This window comes from Haliotis rubra, unplaced genomic scaffold, assembly GCF_003918875.1.
Source record: "Haliotis rubra isolate DU_JTF1 unplaced genomic scaffold, ASM391887v1 Scf474, whole genome shotgun sequence".
Lineage (NCBI taxonomy): Eukaryota > Metazoa > Mollusca > Gastropoda > Lepetellida > Haliotidae > Haliotis > Haliotis rubra.
Genome location: NW_025767162.1, coordinates 424,099 through 446,507, shown reverse-complemented (window position 1 = coordinate 446,507; position 22,409 = coordinate 424,099). Strand labels below are relative to the sequence as shown.

The following is a 22,409-nucleotide window of genomic DNA, read 5'->3' as shown; positions in this document are numbered from 1 at the left end:
ATCGACAATGTCAGCTGTGATTAAGGTAACTTGCTTGGGATCAATAAACCTAAATTATCAACATGAGGGCTGCAAGAGGTCACCAACGTGTGATAGATTGGTGATTTGAGGTCACCTTGTTTTGAGGTTTAAAATAAGTCCTGGCATCCTAATGTAGACATTTTAATGTAGTATATGAGAGAGTTAGAGAATTGAAGCAGGGCTATAAGAATCAGGATTGTGGTAAATGGCAATGGTAGTGCTTTATATTCACAATTGCATCAACCAGTAATATAGGGCTATACGTGAAAGTTTGTGTTCATGATAGTGCTTTCTGTAAGTACACACTCATTTTTCCACAACCCCATGGCATTAAACAGTGATTTATAAACACATGCTGACAATGAAGTCAGAATTGTACAACTAACTCTGCTTTCAGCACATTCTTTATGAATATGCCAAGTGCTTCTGTCCCTTTCATTATTGAACATTTTATTGACAAACTTTCAAATTGAAACCTTTGGTTAACATTGTTCATTAGAAATTATAGGAACCCGTGAAGACATGGGTTAAAATTAATCTTCAGCAACCCATACTAAGTAGATCTCTTGCTGACTTGGTTAACACATGTCATGGGATCCCATTATGAGATTGATGCTCATGATGTTGACCACTGGATTGTCTGGTCCAGACTCGATTATTTACAGACTGCTGCCATATCGCTGGAATGTAGCTGAGTGCGGCGTAAAACAACAAGCAAAGAAAGAAGTGAAACATACAAACACCTCATAACACCAATAAATAAAGAACATGTCCCCGAATAATAAAGCACACAAGTTTACACCGTAAATTCTAATATTACGCTGATGCAATTCATTTGTGTTTCAGGTGTATGAGTCAGGATGACCCTCCAGGTGTTGTACGTCGTGACCTTCCATGATGATGATCGTCAACGTATCAGTTCACTCCCTCCCAGACTCCATCGTTGCTCGTAACAGTGGGGAGTATGTTGTCCCCACCCTCTCAGAAGCCAGTGTCAAGTCGTCCACGGAAGCCATCATGCCAGGCGGTCCTAACAAACACCAGGAAGCCTACTATCTTTATTTCGTAGGCATCCTTGGGATGCTGCTGAACCTCACCGTCATCATCTGTATAGTTGTGAGGAGGACATTACGCAAAATGACTAGCGCGTTCCTGATCCATTGCTGCTTCTTGAACTTCGTGAAGGCCATGTTTTGCATTCCATTTGGAAGTAATTTACTATCAGTCGAAGAGCCCACATCATGTGCATTACAAGGGTCTGCGTACATTGTTGTCAACACAGCATCGGCATTCAATCTTGTTGCGATGATTTGTACCGAGGCGTACACGTTTGGCGAAACAAACATTGGAGGGACGGCCCAGGGTACTCTCTGTTGTGTGCTGTTCGGCATTCTAACTGTGTATATCACTAGTACTATTCTTCACCTTGGGCCAACTCTGATTGGTGGAAACATAGAGTTTAACGATAGAATCGGTATTTGTACTTTCAAGATAGGAAAGGCGTCGGGATATATTGCCTATGTGATGATGATTCTAATCATTTCATTAGCTCTTGTTTGTGCTACTCATTTTCTGTGCAAATTCTATAAAGAAATTCAACTGAATCAACCAAACCGAGTTTCAATGCTAGTGAGGACTTCAATCACAATCATGGATCAGCCAAAACAGACAGCAAGCAGTGTTCGCGAACTGATAGAAGAGTCTTCTCACAGAGCTAAGATATTTGTCATGACAGCCATAATGTTCGTAGTGTGTTGGTATCCGTTCTTCTGCCTCATTCTTATAGACTTTACATACAAAGTTTCACCAAAAGTTTACCAAACATTCAGCTTTATCGCTTGGTCCCAAGGGACGCTTGAACCAATCCTGTATATTCTTTTTGACCGCAAACTGAACCTTCTGTCGCGATTTGTCTACTGTGATCATTACCAGCGGTATAACCGAGAACACATAGCCAGTCTCATGGCTCAACACCGACAGCGCTCGCGCCCCAATTCCTCCAACATGGAACCAACGATGGATCATCAAAATCTGTCCATGGACCATCAACTAGCCATAGATCACAGGGCGCCCATGGATAGAAATTCATCAATGGATCGTTCTTCTACCATGGAGGAAGAATTCAGTGTAGGCACTGTAGGTATGAACAGGAAAGATATGACAGTAAGTTTGGACAAAACCGATATGAAGAGGACAGATATGAACAGGACAGGTATGAACAGGACAGGTATGACCAAGAGCAAGATGAATTGGATCGCCAGAGCAGAAGTCAGTCTTCCTCCATGACAAGGAATGAGAAAGGTCTGCCAGACACGGGCCACTCCATGGAGGTTCAATGTTAGACTTCTGTGAGCCCTCTCAGCTCTGAAAATTCAACCAGTCCTCCCAAATTGGTTACCATGGTTAAGCCACAAGTGGGCCTATTGTTCAGTCGCAGTGTAATGGCAGATATCAGGGTTAACAACCCATAGATGGGTTTTGTATTCAGTTAGGGCACCATGGTTAACCCATATGTGGGTTTTGTATTCAATTTGGTCTTCATGGTTAGCCCATAATTGGGTCTTGTATTCAATTACGGTACCATTTTTATCCCATCAGTGGGTTTTGTATTCAATCGGGTAACCATGGTTAGCCCATGAGTGGAATAGGATGGTTAACCCACATGTGGGCTTTGTGTTCAAAAGGAATATCAGGTTAACCAACATTTGGAATAGGACAGTTTACACTTGCATGGGTTTTTCTTATTCTATCAGAATACCAAAGTTAACCCACAAGAAGCATTCTTTTCCAAGAAAGATTCCACTTCAAGAAATGTGTCTCTTTGGACAATAGATGAAATAATGGTCAAGAAAGGAATTGGACAATGTATGTTAACTTAAGATGGTTTTGTGTAATAGGGATTAGCTTTGGTGTATTCCCCAAAAGAATAGTAACCAGCCATTTTTGCTGATTTGGTTGTACTAAGATGGGATAAATGGTGTATTCTACAATGGAAAACTAAACATCTACCATTGCTGGTTTGGTTGTACTAAGATGGGATAAATGGTGTATTCTCCAATGGAATACTAAGCATCTATCATTGCTGGTTTGGTGGTGCCAAGATCTAAAAGTAATGGTGTATTCCACCATGCAAAACTAAACATCTATCATTGATGGTTTGGTGGTGCCAAGATCGAAAAACAATGGTGTATTCTCCAATGGTATACTAAACATCTATCATTGATGGTTTGGTGGTACCAAGATCGAAAAACAATGGTGTATTCCACCATGGAATACTAAACATCTATCATTGCTGGTTTGGTGGTGCAAAAATAAAAAAACACTGGTGTATTCTACGATGGAATACTAAACATCTATCATTGCTGGTTTGGTGGTTCCAGATCAAAAAACAATGGTGTATTTTACCATGGAATTCTAAACAACTATCATCACTGGTGTGATGGTACCTGTGAAAATTGAAAACAATGGTGTATTCTTCGATGGAATACGAAACATCTATCATTGCTGGTTTGGTGGTACCAAGATCGAAAAACAATGGTGTATTCCACCATGGAATACTAAACATCTAACATTGCTGGTTTGGTGGTACAAAGATCGAAAAACAATGGTGTATTCCACCATGGAATACTAAACATCTATCATTGCTGGTTTTGTGGTACCAGATCGAAAAACAATGGTGTATTCTAACATGGAATACTAAAATTCTATCATTGCTGGTTTTGTGGTACCAGATCGAAAAACAATGGTGTATTCCACGATGGAAGACTAAACATCTATCATTGCCAATTTACTGGAACATGAAATATCTGGCACTGGTGGTTTGGTAGTGAATAACAAAGGTATATTCTTCCAAGGATTACCAGACATCTACTTTTGGTTTACAGGAAAACCAAACATCTACTATTACTGGCTTAGAGGAAAGACAATGGTGTCATCTATTCCATCACTGATTAAGCATGACAGGATGAAGTATTTTTCTGTGGATTAAAGATGTCGCAAAACCACCATTGCTACAGTTTACTGATCCTGAGCAGCAGAATGTGTGAACATGCACTTTTGTCCACCATAGCTGACCAGAAGACAGCAGGTTTTGAAGGCCATTACAGAAGAACATCAATACATCAGTGATTCAGATGTGAGGTTCAGAGAGTGTCAAGTTCAATCACAGTGTGCAGTGATTGTAAATCTTGTGTTCAGACAGTGTCAGGGTGGTTCACAGTGTGCCAGTGATTGTAATCCTGAAAAAAGTCAGTGTTCTGTGTCATTCATTGTTCAAAGGATAACAGACATCTTTTGTGCAGGATGAGCTCTAGGATGTCCTTGAATGTTCTTGCCTAAGGAATCTAATTATCTGGGGTCAGTGTGTTCTGCCAAATGTTTCTACAGTCTGTGCCCAGTAGAAAGTAGGATCTGTCGTAAACACTATTTTAATGGAAACTCTCAAAATAAAATTTGGAATGTTTAATACCAGTAGCATATTTATCATATATCACTACGCTTTTTATATTCAGTTTTCAAAATATGGCCACAGAAAGTAAGGGGCTCATCTTTGAAAAATATAAAAAACGCAGTTACAGTCCTCCAGGTTTGGACAATTTGAGGGCATGTTTTCTGAGACACTGCCATTTGCTATGCAGAGCTAGGCATAGTCTGTCTCATAGTCCATGAAACACATTATTTTCAATACTGCCTAGCCCTCCTGCTATGCTAAAGCCCTAAATGAAACAGTTGCAGTTGGGTAGATTAATAATTAAAACATTTGCTCATCAAGCCAAAGACCTGGGTTCAATTCCAAACATGGGTACAATGTGGTCTTTTCTGGTGTCCCCTGCCATGATATTGCTGGAATATTGCAAAGAGCGGCATAAATTAAACTCACTCACTCTCTCACCCTAAATAGAACTAGTCTACATTTCCCCCACTCACTTAGGCTCCTTTTCAATTTAAATGTGTTTATTTGTTACTATCCAAATTATATATATTCAGGGACTAAGCGAAGTCTAAGCTGGGCAAGCCCAAAAATCATGACTTCATATTTACAGATTCATATGAATATTAATCTGGGGGTTTGTCAGTACAAAATCCATACCCATGGGTTTCAACAATATGGGTGGCACTATGATACAAGTGAAATACTTACCCTCTCAGGATTTGACAAGACAATATTGAGATGACATCCTTTTATGGGGTGTTATTACAAAAAGGGGAAATTGTCAACATCTAAAGACACTTACACCAAAGAAAACAGCTTTATGACTTACTGTTTCCACAATATAGATTATTAGCACTGAACATCATTGATAGTACCAATTTTTTCTCATGCACACCTTTTTTCCAAAAACACACATGCAGACAATGTGTTTTGACCTTCTCCAAAGGACCCCCACAGTTCACAGACCTTACACAGCTTAAATAAGCTTAAATGACATGTCTATCTGGATGTCTTGACAGTCAAAGTTTGCGGCAAATTCTGAGTGGTTCTTTTGGACAATTTAAGATAATACTTTCTGGTTTATGATAAAAAGGGCACTTGTTAAATGCACCTTTTTTTGTTTCCAGGAGACGTGGACATATTCTGTCTTAAACTAACATTTTACCTGTGGAAATTGATTCCAACTGATGCAAATTTGAGCTTTATAAAACATTCCCTGACCACATAGAGAAGTTGTTTCAAAACTCAGTCTCCAAAAGAGTAAAAACTTCAGCCAAAAATATATCATGTATTGACACTGATTGCACTGCTACCGTAAGACCATTTGTTGACCTCTATCAGGATACATGACTCCCATAAGATGACCTTCACCTCCAGCTAAACTGATGACCTTTACCTTCAGCTGAATAATTGACATTCATCTTCAGTTTAACTAATGACCTTCACCGTCAGCTGAACTTATGACCTTCACCTTCAGCTGAACTGATGACCTTTACCTTCGGCTAAATAATTGACATTTATCTTCAGCTGAACTAATGACCTTCACCGTCAGCTGAACTTATGACCTTCATCTTCAGCTAAACTGATGACCTTTACTTTTACCAAACCAGAGGACCTTCACCTTCAGCTAAGTGCTGGCCCTTGCCCCAAGATATGAGTATTTGGGTAAAAATACTGGTACCATCGTAATCAATGTAAACTATGCAAGCTTCTCGATGCCCCCAGTGTATATATTAGCTATCACTGACATCTTTCTGCGAAACTGGAACAACTCACACACACACATCAGAGGTCAAGGTTACAACCATCTATGGACAAGTGGATTGTAGGAATGTGCTGACACAAACGCTTTTGTTTTCAGCATATTTGTCGTACACCAACACTGAGAATCATCTTGGTGAATCTTTCAGGATATGTGATGCTGTTTGTGTTGATGAAACTGTTGATGAAGATACTGATGAAGCCTTTTGATGACAACACTGGTGAGGTGTATGTATACCACAAATGCTCTCTGATTTGTTGAATAATATTGTGTAATAAGATGTATGTGTGACTGCTTTTTACCAATTTTGAGTGAAAAAATGATTTTGTATCCTTGTTCTATTTGCATACAATCACCATGGTAACATCAACATCATAAGGAATGCAGTACAGAAGCAAAATCAATCAAAGATTTTGCTAATGAAGATAAAACAGAACTGATCTCAAAATGTGATTGACATGGACTAGATGTGTCATCTTTTACGCAATGAAATTGGTTGAACAGAGTTACCTCTCCTGGATATCTGAGTTGTCCCCCTTTGTTGTTTCTGTGTTTGATAATGATGTTTGGCAAGGAACTGTTGACCTCTATCAGGATACAAAATGAACTGGATGAGTTTAGGTGACATTTCCTGTGCTAATAGGAACTTTAACAAAACATTTACATCCACAGCTGATTGCCATGCAAATATTTGACTCCAGTGTTTAGATCATTCAGTCGGTCAGGGAATAATGGCTTCCTTTTGGAAATTTAAACTCAGAAGGTGCAGGCATGAGAGAAGGATCTTCTCTAAACACATTTAAAGATTGCTTATGTTTTGCTCTAACCCAACACAAAAAATTTAATTTCCTGTTTCATTGACTTTTGAGGGTGCCAACCACCCCTCCTGAATAAATCTTTAAAGTCTCACTGCGAATCCTAATACCAGTAACTCTATTTAACAAAGATCTCAAAAAGAAATATAAAAGGGTGCAATTTAAAGAAATAATATATTGCAAAAATGAAATATATATGAAATTTTCATTCTGGTATCAAATACAAATTTTATTGGCACTTTTCTTATTCAGGAATACCATCTAAATAGATCCACAATTGTGTGTACCAAGAGTGGGATGGTAGCCTCTTTTCTTGGCCAAGACACAGGAAGCCCAACTAGAAATATACAAACTGTTGTCAAGGATGTCATAAAGTCAATTTCCTGAAGACACATATCCAATTAGCGATCATATTTTTCATTATCAAACTCCTTAAGTTTTGCACACCTTTCTGAAATAACATTTCCTGATTGTCTCCCCTTAGACTGTTTACAAAATCTACCCTGGAAATCTTGAAAATGTAATTAGGTACTCATGCACCAAGTAATTATGTTAAAGTGACCTTTGCACAATGTTACTAAAGCTGGTGTTTGACAAATGTAAACTGTATTCAGCTGTTGCCACCAGACATGTAAATTTACACTTGATTGACTGACAAACTGACCTTGATCCAGCTGATATGGTCAAGACATACTGACCCAGGTCTCAATCTCAAAGTGATCTTTGTGCTAAGGCTTTTAAACAGCTTTCATGTCAAGCATGGGAGCTAGGACCACCTTATCGCTAAGATTTTAGTACTAAGGCTTTCCTAAGCACATGTTGAAGCATGACAGTAAGGGACACCTTATTGCTAAGATCACTTTGTGGAATGAGGCTCTGGCTTTTCAGATACATGTGTAGGGAATGAAAGACAGATAGGACTTAAGGCTTTTTTCAATTAAGGCCTTTTTCAATTAATAGATTTTCCTGAACACATTTCATTAATGTAGCAATTGACACATTTTCTTTTCATTTTTAAATCTGTGGACATTAACTGTTGTGGAATATCATTCCCATCAAACATTATTGATTGGCTGAACTGTGTATATGGTGTATTTCTTCACAGTAACACAAGAAATTATTTTTGTGTACGTATTTTAAGAAATAAACACTGACAACAACTACTGGGAGACAGTAAAAATCCTTAAAACAAAATGAGTGAGTTTCACTCTGCTGTTAGCAATATTCCAGCAATATCACTTTCAGGGACATCAGAGAAGCCTATTGGTTAATAGGTGTTCGCTCATCATGCCTAAGGCATGGGTTCAAGTCTCCACTTGGGTACAACATGTGAAGCCGATTTCTGGTGTCCCCTGCCATGATATTGCTGGAATATTGGTAACAGCAGCATAAAACTAACCTCACCCACTCTGTGACAGCAGGAATGGTTCAAACAGATAAAACCACCCAATGATACAGACAAACAGGTTGAACAAATAACCCTATATGAAAACCCTTATGCTTGTAGGAACCATCAAATCTCTAATTTGTATAAGTAAGGCAATGTTAACTATTGGCTGATGGGGCTGAGAAAGAGGCAAGGATGGATGAAGGTGACTGTTTTGTTAAATTTTCCTCTAACATCTGTAAGAAAGACAACCAGTGATGCCCAATGGGCCTCAATTTTATTGGACAAACTCAGACTCTTGGAATCTTTACTCTTTGACTCTTGGAGATGCCAAGGACAGAAGATGAAAGAGACTGTGTTCATCACAAGAATACGCACAATTTGTATGAAGATTGGACATTCTGCATCACCCATGGTTTACCATCATGACTAGAAAATTACAATTATTCAATTTTTTCGTCAGTTTGTTGACATTTTCATGTTTGTATCATGGATAATCGTTTCACCATTCATTCGATTTAATAAAAATATATTCAATAAAAGTTGTACTTGAAATTACGTTTTCAAAGTATATTGTTTTTATTCCATTTAATTTTTAGCTTGATTTAAAAAAATTCTACTCAAAGTGTAGTAACCAATGCATTTTAATAACTTTTAGTTTGAATTTTATCATTTGAATTTCATAAAACTGAAAAGAATTAGGTAAGTTTTCAATCAAAGTTTGAAGAACTTGGATTGTTCAGATTGTAGAGAATATATGTGAAAGTCGTTATTTTAAGAACCTTGTCATTTACGTAATAATATATCTTCATTAACTTATGAATATGTCTTCATTAACTTATGAATATGTCTTCATTAACTTATGAATATATTTTCATTAAGCTGTCATGTGATCCTGTATATAAATCTTTGACAAACTTCATCAAGTGCTCTCGACAGAGATTTATCTATAGTATAACTAATAGCAAGAAATATCAGTCATCTTTTTGGTCTTGCCCAGTTCCTGGTGCCAAGCCAAGGCTGGTCCTTGGCGCTACCGGAACTGGTGCAGCCGACGGTGGTATCATGGTTTCTTTAGTTTGGCGTGCATGAGTGTGACTTCTACTGTGTTATTTCATCCTTGCCTTGTCATGTACAGAATCATGGGTTATCTATTTTATGTTGTTCTGAACATACCTTGACCATTGGACTGAAACTGTCTGATTATTACTATCATTAGATTAAAGTTGAATAGCTGAACAGTATCCTGTATTTGACTAGCTTTCTGGTTCTAAGGAACTTCATTTTACCTGAGCCTGAGGCTTGTGTCAATAAAGAAATGTTAATTCACACTTCAAGATTATATATGTCACTTACAGGTGTAACAATAGAGGGACTCGATGAAATATCTATTCTGATAAAACAGGTCTGATATGAGTTGTATCTAGATACAGTATTTGTATTTCACAAGTTGCTGATTGTTTATATTTTGCAGTTAAATCACAACCAAGAATCGTTTGGTTTTATTTTCCTGAGATCAAAGACTTTGTTCTAATTACAGGTGTAATGACTAAGAGAGATGGCAATGCAATATGTGTCCTGAGACTATAGGTCAGATATGATTTGTAACCAGATACAATATTTTTATTTCATAAGCCGATGTTGTGGTTTTCTATTTGCAGTTAAACAACAGCCAGGAATAATTTGTTTTTATATTTTGAGATCAAAGACTGGATATCATATAACAGACAAACAAAGGCTGGAGGGGATGTGGAATTTATCTTATTCATAGCAAACAAACCGAGAAATACTACAGAATCTGTGTAAGCTGGTTCTTGAAAAGTTTGGTGTCGTATGTTAAACATGTTATTATCTATGTTTTATACCAAAATAAATTATAATGTACTGTATTCTATGTATCATGTCAGTCCCTCCTGGATTCCGCGGTTGAGGAATAAATCGTGGAAATTACCTGTTAATGTAGACAAACGTCTGGTCCACGGAAAACACATTTTCATGCAGAATACCTGCAGAATTTGCCATTTTTCTCCTGCAGAATTTACTTATTTTGAAAGATTGACTATCAAACGAAGAAATATTTTGTATAGTTTGTAATGTCATTCCTGATCACACCCGTAAACGTACTGTTTCAGATCATCTTTCTAAATAAAAAAAAACAGCTTGAAAGAAAAAACGATCTGTCGGCTGTACCTTGAATGTCATAAAGCTCTAAAACAGATACACCTTTGTGTTTAAGAATTATCATTTTTTGCTGTTTTTCAAGCATTTAACTACAGAATATTTTACAGAATTTTGAAAAAGGTCATGCAGAAGTTACTTAAATTTGCAGCAGAAATCCAGGAGGGACTGTCATGTGTAGTGGGGTTGTAAATCAACATATCAGTGTATCTGGAAACAATATACTGTCCTACAGTTACATCCTTAGTTAAAAATGAACAAAATTGTATATCTTTAATCTTTGAAACGGCATCTTCATTTGGTTAATATATTTTATGTCCCTGTGGGCAGCATGTCCTTTCAAAAATAATTAAGAAAAGGATGTAAACAATTAACAATCTGTAAACTTAAATGCTGTTTTTGGTATGCAGGAAAATAGTATCCTTCAGTACCCTGATCAACATATTTCATTTTTCATTTTTACAAATTGAAACTTGTATTACGCTTTTGCAAATATATTTTGTCAAAGCCATAAAACTACTCAAAACAACTTAAGAAACACACCAGATTAACTATAGTAATCGGAAAGAATCAGGCGTTCCTTATCTTCATTTGAGTGGTATATATTGCTTGTTTTGACCATTTGGAAGTGTACACATTTGGGGATGCAGGGATGCAGAGTAATAGGCTGATGTTTGAGTTGCATCTTCCATGAGTGTTTTATCAGTTACCCTTGCAAGCAACTATTTTATTGATTTATGAATCGTTTCCCTCAGTGTATTAAAATGATTTCAACTGTGAGATATTTGTTTGTAATTTTCAAATATTTGGAGCATTCAGATTTGAGTTAATGTTATGCACAAACTATTTTAGTATTTGCTAGGTATTGTCAGCAGGGGAAATAATAACACTGTTATCCATATGTCTATTATCCGTTTATAAGTGATTATATCTCAAATATTTAATGTGACTTTTCAGTTTTTTCCTCTGATGAAAAATAAATCAGTATATAAAGCAGCATTATATTGGCCAAGTTTCAAAAACTTTTTCAGATTGGGTGTGGAATCGGGCAATTACAGATATTTTAGAAACCAAAACAACAAACATTTTCAAATTGATTTCATATGAAATATCACTTCCAAATAAACCAAATAGTTCAAATTGAAATCAATCATCTGAAATCATCATATCTTCTTTTACAAAATAAAACAAATTAGTGTCTTTAAAATTTCCAATACAATAATTCACAAAAGTAACTTTCTCTTGAAATGGTTGTAAACTTTGTCAAGCCATAAGGAACTCACAGTTAACAAATAATAGTCTTTAGCAATGACAATGATACCATAAAACTGATTGTTGTCAGATTATATCAATAATGTTTATAGAATTTTAAAACCTTCTAATCACTTAACATTCCCATCAGAGTCAGGCATGTTAAGTACAAGTATCTATCTACGTTATTTTAATCCTTGTTTGCTATCCTTGCTCTTTATACAAGCATACTTCATATTTACAAATTTGAATTCCCTCTAAATATATACAGTCGAGCACCGTTGAGTCAAACTCTGATAACTCGATATCCTGGTTGTGTCGATATAACATCTCGGTCCAGGCAAAATCCTTCATAATTGATCATTATTCAAGCACTTTTAACTTGATACGGATGTCTCGATATTTCGGATATCTCAATATAATTTCATAGTCCCAGCAAATTACCCTTTTAACTCAATATTTGCAAAGAAACTCGATATTCACCTACGTTTCATGGGCAAGTATCTTTCTGAACTGAGGTTGTTTCCACACGTTTACACACGGTGAGGCATGAATCAAAGGGATGCAGTAGTGTAAATTAATTAGGGCTAATTGAGTTGAAGGTGTCACTTGTTTGTTATTAAATTAGGATTAATTAAGAAGGAATTGATTAGGAATTACTCACTGTAACAACTAAACACTACTGACAACGGATTATAGTTTCAAATCAAAACATACTGGGAAGTGTTTTGTTTTCTTTCATAGTGATATGTGATGATATGCCCTGGTCAGATGTCTCGAAGTTAGGATAACTCGATATCTTTTCTTGGTCCCATGAATATCGAGACAACGGTGCTCGACTGTATTTCTCGTATGCTCATTCACAACAAAACAAATTCTCTCATATTCTTCTTCTTTAGATGCCACTGTATTCCCTTCAGCACAACACACACACTTTAGGAGATTATTTGTTTTTTGACAAAAATGATTTGTTTCCTCTTGTGGAATTAACAGATACATTTTTATAAAAATAAGTGAAACAATTGAGTGGCAGGTCAATAAATTAAACAATTAAATTTGTCCGGCCGAAAAAGGTTTTCAAACAAAATGGACATTAGTCTATTGATGTTATAAGCTGCAGCAATTTGTGTGTCAGTAGACCTTAGCAACAGCTGTAATTCCTAACACAAATGGGAATTTATAAACTTTGAATATATACTGAGAGAAACAAATAAAGGATCACAGGAAAATGCAAGCGTTCCTTGATTATTTTCCAGTTTTCATCACCACAGTACTATTCAAAGCTGATGATGACAACTGGAAATTTTTGAAAGACTGAAGGAGTCTGGTTAACTGAGGCTCATGATTCTCTTCTGTGTTTTGTGACTTTTTGAATACCTTGTTTGCTGCAACTTTAAGAGATATTCTGTGTTGTGATTCTTTTTATTAATAAACAAATATTTATTTCTGTTGCACTAAGATATTTATATTGGACTGATGATCGTGTTTGAAACCGTTACATCAACGGAATACTGAAAGGTTGAACTGAATATATGTATTTGTGAATTTGCGTCTTCTGTTTATATGATATCTGAACCATGTGGTTGAAAATATTTGTGAAAATGTGGAAACCATGTCCTTTGAACATTCACCATGGCTACTGAATTTGAAATTATGTTCACATCACAAACATAAGAAATGACAAACAGCAAGTTTTGGGAAAATAAATTTCAAACTTTAATTATTAGATGCGATGGATTTTGATTGCTTAAAATGTAATAAAATGTAATGATTCACTGAAAGCATATATATATATATACTGCTAAAAATTGTTGAGAACCATCTGATTCTTTTAAATTGCTTTGTACCATGACAGATTAACTATGATAACATGACAGAATTAAGTAGTATAAGTTATTAAACTCTTTTTGTTTTAAAATTAAAATTAACATAAAAGAGTACATCATTTACGAACATTAACAGCAGAACCAAGTACTTTTATTTGTCTTTCATAATGTACTCAAGAACATCTTTGTTGTTTTGGCCCCAGAAATATTATTTGAGATATATTGTTTGAGGATTGTTCCTGAAATTGTCATGTACAGTATAACTTGCTGGGAAAGATATATTTTTGCAGTTTTATCTAATTCAGAGCCATGTCCTTAACCATATATCATTCTGGGGTATTTTCCATACATAGATGATGTATATATATATGAACATATATATATGTTGCTATGCAACCAATACAAGCGTGACGGAACGAGTGCACAATGTGAAGATATATTGTATTGTTTGTATAAAATATATCATGCTATCCTGCAACTTGTATAGTTTGAAAGTATCAGTTTATTGTTTGTTTATTTGTATTTCCCTTAAGTTTTAAATCACAGCTTTTGATTTCAATTGGATACATTGACATCGAAACACTGGAAAATGTAGCATTTCTCCAAATTGACATAAAATATTGATAAACATTTGAGTAGTTCTGAGTTTTGTTCGAAAGCCTGAGTCCCAAATGATGAGATCTGACAGGTGAAGAGTGAGTGAGTGAGTGAGTGAGTGGTAGAGTTATGACTTCAAATCATATTGGCGGTATTTCAGCCATATCGTGACTAAAACAAGTTATACATTCATAATACTGAAGGCCAGACCAATTATATTTCTTGTTTTATGGATCCATCGGTCATATGTTTTCAAGAATAAGAAAAAAAAATAAAACTTAATTTTCCCCGCTCAAAAAATACAATCCTAATGTTAATGTGATATAAGTGAAATACTCTTGTAATCAGTGTGAAACCTAAACACCCTTAACTCAATTTTAGTTGATGTAAACAAACCAAAAGAGTTAACATGGAAACTAATGTGGGTTTTTGCTTTGGCTGGTGATTTTTTTTGTTTTTTCCCTCCTGCCTTCAGGTTTTCTGAGGACAAAAAGACGTAAAACAAGAAATAAATTTGGTCTGCCCTAAAGTTAAATTATAAAAACCTGTCCATGAGGGACTGTAAAAACAACTAAATCATCACAGATATAGATGTAAAACAAATATGCAAATCTAAAACCCTTTAACTATTGAAGGTTATACAATACAAAAACAGGCTATAGATCACCAACAACTGAAGGTAGATCACCATACTAGGGACCATGGGGACTTACAGTACATTTGCTACCTGCATGGACCATGTTGGATTTACACCATCCCTTCAACCCCTGGCGATTGTAGGAAATGTTTAGCCGAAGTTTAAAATAACAAAAATCTAAAACCCTTTAACTACTGAAGTTTATACAATACATAACAGGCTACAGATGTTCAACAACTGAATGTAGATCATCATACTAAGGATCACGTGACTTACGGTACGTGTGCTTCCTGTATGGACCCTAGCTAGATTTACACAATCCCTTCAGCAGGTGGTGATTGTGCCATTTATGGGGCGGTGGAGTAGTCTAGTGGTTAAAGTGTTGGCTCGTCACGCCGAAGACCGGGTTCGAATCCCCACATGGGTACAACGTGTGAAGCCCATTTCTGGTGTCCCCGGCCGTGATGTTGCTGGAATATTGCTAAAAGCGGCGTAAAGCCAAACTCAGTCAGTCAGTTGTGCCATTTATATATTTACAAAACATATCTATCAAAACTTTTCAAACAATCCAATTTATTTTGGTGAAGATCCACAGGATCTCGTGTAAGGTGAACTCTTATCACATTTTGATCACCCATTCTAAACGACAAATCTGTGGGTTCTTGAACCATTTGACATCAGCTTTACTTATTACATGTGCCAGGATAAGTGCACAATGCCATTTAGAAAGTGGTCAAATGTAACAATAGTTATATTTGGGATTACACTGTCTCAGTAATGTACAGATTCTAGTACTTTTGTTGGGTTGAGTCCCATCTGGGATTCAAACCCACACTCTCAGAGTCAGACACCTAATCGGCATCAAACCATAATGGAGTGTGAGTGTGACGTCAACCGCTGTGACGTCATTTGACAACAGAACAGTTACTGCTAATGGCCCATCATTAAGGATTCAGCGGGCCATTATAATTTGCATCGGCCCACTTATTTCTGAGAACTAGAGGGCGGTTTCATGATAATTCCATCCACTTTAGCTATAACACTATAATTTGTTCATCATTATCAGATTTAGTCAGTGTGCACATGACAAATGTTGAAGTTTGAAAAGGAAACTACTTTTTCTGGTGATGGTGTAAGTTCAAGGAGTGATATGATTACCTTTGACATACAGGAACTTGGACCTAGTTTAAATAATGAATTTTTTTCATGAAAAAACAGCATAAAAAGAGTTGAATTAGAATGGGGATAACTGTACTGTGTTTTACAAATTTGGGACATATACCGGTGGTTATATAGCCGCAAATTTAAGTTATATCGGGGACGTGTAAGCAGAGCAGATATAACATAAAATATGTTGCGGCTATATAACCACCGGTATACGTCCCCAATTCGTCAAACACAATAGAGTTAACCCCTAAACATAACATCGAAACAAACTGGCCTATTTCACAAATCTTCAATGGAAAATTGATCTAATATTTAGTTTTAATCCACAGTTGACTAACATCTGTTGCAAGCTAAATCTACAATGAGCTTTCACCATGAATAACTATCTGGATCATACATCTGTTGGTTTGCCCACATCTGCCATGTTCTTTCTTGTACTGGCAACTTAAATCTTGAAACAAGAACATGTAATGAACAGACACGTTTATACTGACATTCTATTACAGTATTCTACCATGACTACATAAATACTTGAATTTGATTGGACAATAACTAAAATTAGACACTATCAATTTGGATTGAAAAATGCGTCTGCTTTGATGACCGTTTCACTGCGCATGTATACAATACTGTCACACTATTTCCTCTTGACCGACAACATAGCTGATATCAACACAACAGACGTGAAATGTTAATAATAAAACATTTATTAAAACAAAAAAGACACAATTATATGATTTTGTCCTCCATATTCATTAGGGAACCTTCTTATCATATTACCTTTTTATCATATTATCTTCTATTTTAAGAATATTCAAACTCAAACTCAATTACAATGTATAGGCCCAACCATAAACAAACATAAAGAGACTAACAATTCTGTCTAACTTTCATCTAATTTTCAAACACAGTATGTTTTTCTCCTAAACAATAACTTCCTTTTCTTGAATTTATACAGTTAATGACGTAAAACGTCACCGTGGGGAGAAACACTATCTGAACATGTGTATTGTAAAGGTGATGTAATTCTCCATTCGGCCATGACATAGCAGAATACTTGAATCTGATTGGTTAAAATGAGGTACACTTAAATTAGGTCTCTTGTCATGACAAATGTGTGGATGAAAGCATTGATCTATCGACAGCCTACGCATTCTGAAAACCCATTTCAATATTGTACATGTTCAACATGAGAATAGCAGCTCGGGATGAAATATATTTCAGAACACACACAGCTATCTGAAGCACTGAGTTTCAAATTAATGTAAGAGGTATACTCTCTACACTGAGGCTTCATCAAATTGAAAAACACAATACAGTCATCCACCGAAACGCAGGTCATACGTTATACCGGTACATAACATGAAATACAGGCCAATATCATATTTTTTGTGTGCATACAGCGTAAGTGCCTTTTCATGTATTGTTCCCAGTCAAATGTGAGTGAGTTAAGTTTTACACCGCTTTTAGAAATACTCCAGCAATACCACAGAAGGAGACAACGGAAATGGTCTTCACACATTGTACCCGTGTGGAATCGGGTCTTTCGGCGTGATGAGCGAACTCCTTAACCACTAGGCTACCCTACCGCCCCTTCACACCGCAGACCTGTGATTCATTACCCACAGTGGGGTACACAAGAGATGGGATTCACACATTGTACCAAACACGAGTCTTCAGCTTAACGTGCGAAAGGTTTAATCACTTAGGCTACCTCCTCCCCTTGTAAATGAAAATAAGAAACGAACATCACAAGACATGATAATTCACATTATTTTATAACTGTATATTATTTACATGTAGAGATAAAGATTACGCTAGATATTTGTTATGTTAACTAAGCAGAAAATAGCAATCAGCTGTGCAAGTTAAAAACGATCTAATATCATAACTTCAAAGAATTTCTATTTCATGATTGAAAGAATTTGTATCTTAACCAAATATTTTAACAGGATTATATATCCTACTATCGTGTTGTTAGAATTCATTTTTTCTATGTACATTTTCATCTTTTATATTTTCAAAGCAATGCTGGACTTTGTAGGCAAAAGCTATGAAACAAGCTTGAAGACAAAATAGAGTAAATATATTAATTAGGAGGTCAGACAGACTTATTCAGAGTATTACATTTTTTATAACATAGATCAGATTATATTGATTTGGAAAAAAACAGGTAACTGTACAACTGAAACAAAGAAGAGAGCTATTGTTGCTTAATGTGAGGTGCATCTAATAAAAGTTGCCTGAATTCTCATTTGGCAATACATGAGATGTTGTAAAACTAGGAATATTGTTGGTTTTATTACACTGTATCATTGAAAAACTGACATTAGATGTATGATTTGGGGTTGAACTGCTTTATACTGGCGACTGGTTTGTCATTAAAAGACCCTAAATAATGACTGAACAGAAAAATGTACTGGCAGAAACCCATATGTGGGGAATTTGAAGCACAAATGGTCTGTTCAGACTCTTGTCTACATGACCGCAGAGGTCCTGGCGTCAGTTATGGGTGTAACCATGACAACGTTAACTGTGGGATGACCACACCCAGATCCAATGGCTTTTTAGACCTGTGAAGATCCGGGGTAGACTTGGTCTTCAGCTACCCATGCTTGATGTAAGTGGTGACTAACAGGATCGGGAGGTCACTGGATTGCTGACTTGGATGACACATGTCACTGTATCCAAACTGCGCAGATCGATGCTCTAGATGTTGATCACTGGATTGTCTGGTCCAGAATTGATTCTTTACATACCACCGCCATATAACTGGAACATTGCTGAGTTTGGCATTAAACAACAACCATTGACATAGACATTGTGAGTGATCCTTTTCAGATGTACTGTCTGGACTGTGTAGTCTTTCTTCTCCCTTGTCTGACAATGGTATTAGGATCAAACTGAAAAGCCACCCACATTAGAATAAAAAGTGTCATTATTAAATTATTCCTTTACTGAATGAGCATTATTTTATACTCCTTTCAGCAATATTCCAAGGTCGCTGGAAACAATCTTCAAATTTAGCACTGTGGGTAATGAATCACAGGTCTTTGGTGTGAAGGGGCGGTAGGGTAGCCTTGTGGTTCAAGCAATTGCTTGTCACACTGATGACAAGAGTTCAATTCCTGGTACAGTGTGTGAAGTCCCTTTCTGGTGTCCTCAGCTGCAATATTGCTGGATAGTTGCTAAAAGCGGCGTAAACCACTCACTCTTCAGAGTGACGAGCTTACCTTTCCAACAACAAGCCACCCAATGCCCCTTGGAAAAAATGAACGAACAAGCAAAACAGGTATTCCTTTACCTGACTGGTTGTTCTGACATAAAAAAAATCATTTTATAGGAGTATTTGCAAATCACCCAAAGCATAACGATGGTCATGTGACAACTGTTCTCAACATTGAGTGTTTTTGCAAGGATATTGTCTTTGCCTGACATGTGGCGTTATATGTAAAAAGAAGGTTTGAGTAATGATCATTAGCTGAAAACATTCTTTTTGGGGGGTGAAGCGCCAGGACTTGCCTGCGCTTCAGATGGAGAAAGTGTTAAAATACACACACCACTGATACAGAAAAAACATAGAGCATTGTAGCTCACCTGAATGTTTCAGCTTAAAATACTCATACTAGGTGAGGTGAGGTGAGGTGGTGGGTGGTGGTGTGAAGTGAGGTGGTGTGAGGTGAGGTGAGGTGAGGTGTGATGAGGTGGTGGGTGGTGAGGTGAGGTGAGGTTAGTGTTGCATTCAAAGTCATTGTTCTTGCAACTACAATTATCTGATATTTCGGTAGCATTGAGCTATTACATCTCTCTCTCCTCTCCCTGTGTGTGTATCTCCCTCTTTGTGTGTGTGTGTGTGTGTGTGTGTGTGTGTGTGTGTGTGTCTGTCTGTGTGCATGTGAGCGTAAGTGTATGAGCATGTACATGTGTGTGTGTCTGTCTGTTAGCATGTGTCTGTGTGGGAGAGATATATAACACGAACATGCGCACACTCTTCCCACTTCAACAGGGAACACACAGTGGATACGAGAGCCAAAGTATGACACTTCTAGTCTACAAAACAAACCAACAGCTTCAGATATTCTTACATTTCTCATGCCAACACTAGGAGGTTGCTGTTCCCTAAATATAGTGAGGAATTTCTCCTGTCGCTTGGCAACACATCAAAATCCCAAAGAACAAGAGTGTGTACCTCAGTTCAAGAAGGTTGGATGAAACACCACAAAAAGTCACAACCAATTGCCAACTACTGTGGGAGGGAGCAATAGCATTTTAGTTGTGTACAACACGTGCTAATGCATTTGTAAGACATAAAATAGGCAGATATGTGCCTGTTAGGAGCTTAGTTTTGCCTCTAATATGGTTTATCTGAGTGGGAGAAAACGTGACACTGCGTGGAGCTTACACAATCACCTCTCCCACTACGAAGTTATTTTAATCATTGCTGGAGGAAGTATGGCTGATATTAAACCTGTTTATGAAACTGTGTGGCCATAAGTGAGTGGATTTGTTGAAAGGATGCCTATAAATTGGGAGGGAGAATGATATATTGTTTTCAAAAATATCTTAATTACAGTTACCTGTACATACATATGCTGTAATAAATTACTTTTTAGATTTTCATCTTCACCTGACTCAGAACCAAACATTTCCACCAGCTTCATCTTATCATACCTACAGATGAAGACGCCCAAAGGACTATTTGTGTCGATGATGATGATGATGATTTGGAGATTTAATGTATACTTTCTGACATAATGCATATTTCGCACACAGGCCATTTAGTGTTTGATCTAGGTGATTTGACCGAAAGATACGGCAGCCTGAAGGGGCAATAGTTGCATAATTAAATTTGTATGAATTTTGAAATTTGTGTCATTTCTGTTTGTTTTATTATGCTATACACCATCCATATGTAGGGGTGAAAAAAATTCCGATTTCGGGTCCCACGTCTTCATGACCAAAGGTGTCAATGCCATTTCTATGCAGTCAAGGACGAGGTTGTCATTTTGTGATGACATCACCGCTGGAAGCATGGAACTTTATCACATGACCCAAGAGGTCAACTCTGTCAGCAAGCCACCAAATTAAGGATGTCATTTTACGGATGACTTCAAATGCATCCCTTCAAATTTATTAAAAGTTGGGATGACAATCTAATAATGAGCATTATGGCTGACATATGCCTCCGACATCAATCACGCAATACAAGATTGAAGAGCTTCTTAACAACTATATATTCATTCATGAAATTAACCTTCAACACACATTTCAAGGGGATGAATGGCTCGGAAACTCATGAATGTGACACAGCATGTGGGTTTATTGACCGTCATAAATATTACATCAATATTACAGTTATACTATGAAGGCCTGTAAATAAGATCAGACATACCAGGGGTTGATATTATGAGCAAAGACCTGTGGTGATGACATACAATTATGACAATCACACATTATACAGGAAACGATCTAGTTTTATTTCACTCTTATCTACTGGTGATCTATTCTGCCACAGAAGTAGACTTGGCCTGCACTCTAACCTGGATTTTTTATTTGTTTGTTGTTTAACACTTCACTCAGCAATATACCAGCTATATGACATCGGTCGTGTAAATAATCCAATCAGGACCAGACAATCCAGTGATCAAAAGCATGAGCATCAATTGATGCATTTGGGATACGATGACATGTGTCAACCAAGTCTTACGACAAGCATGAGTTACGGAAGATCAATTCTAACCCAGATCTTCACAGGTGCCTCTTACGACAAGCATGAGTTATGGAAGATCAATTCTAACCCAGATCTTCACAGGTGCCTCCTACTACAAGCATGGACTGCTGAAGACCAATTATAATACTTATCTTCAAGGATGCACTCTAACCTGGAATCATCATAGGGTTGTGTAGATGAGTGAGTGAGTGAGTGAGTGAGTGAGTGAGTGAGTGAGTGAGTGAGTGAGTGAGTGAGTGAGTGTGAGTGAGTGAGTGAGTGAGTGAGTGAGTGAGTGAGTGAGTGAGTGAGTGAGTGAGTGAGTGAGTGAGTGAGTGAGTGATTCTACGCTGCTCTTTGCAATATTCCAGCAATATCATGGCAGGGGACACCAACTCACTGCTTCACTCTCCACACCTACAAGAGATTCTCTTCTTCCAGGATCTCCAGGTACGCTCATTGACACACAAAAGAGGTCTATGATCGATGCCTTAATTTCTCGGTGTTGAGTATCATATGTACTGCTGTTCTGTTGTGCTGACAGTCATGTTTGTCTGCTTCCTACAATGTTTGAATGTAGGTAAAAGTGGCAAACAAATGATTGTGAAGCGGCCAGACTTGGCTGA

General features: G+C 36.9%; 2 protein-coding genes across 2 annotated transcripts in view; one reads left to right on the top strand and one right to left on the bottom strand.

Moving 5' to 3' along the window:
• LOC124290777 (histamine H2 receptor-like) overlaps window positions 1–4,488 on the top strand; it is an 87,027-nt gene extending 82,539 nt beyond the window's left edge. Inside the window, exon 2 of the mRNA XM_046727604.1 lies at window positions 868–4,488. Within this exon, the coding sequence (XP_046583560.1) occupies window positions 916–2,307 (1,392 nt within the window). The 5' untranslated portion in view covers window positions 868–915 and the 3' untranslated portion in view covers window positions 2,308–4,488. The remainder of the gene's footprint in view (window positions 1–867) is intronic.
• LOC124290776 (protein MTO1 homolog, mitochondrial-like) overlaps window positions 1–22,409 on the bottom strand; it is a 173,037-nt gene that overhangs the window by 107,208 nt on the left and 43,420 nt on the right. The gene's annotated exons all lie outside the window — the stretch shown is intronic.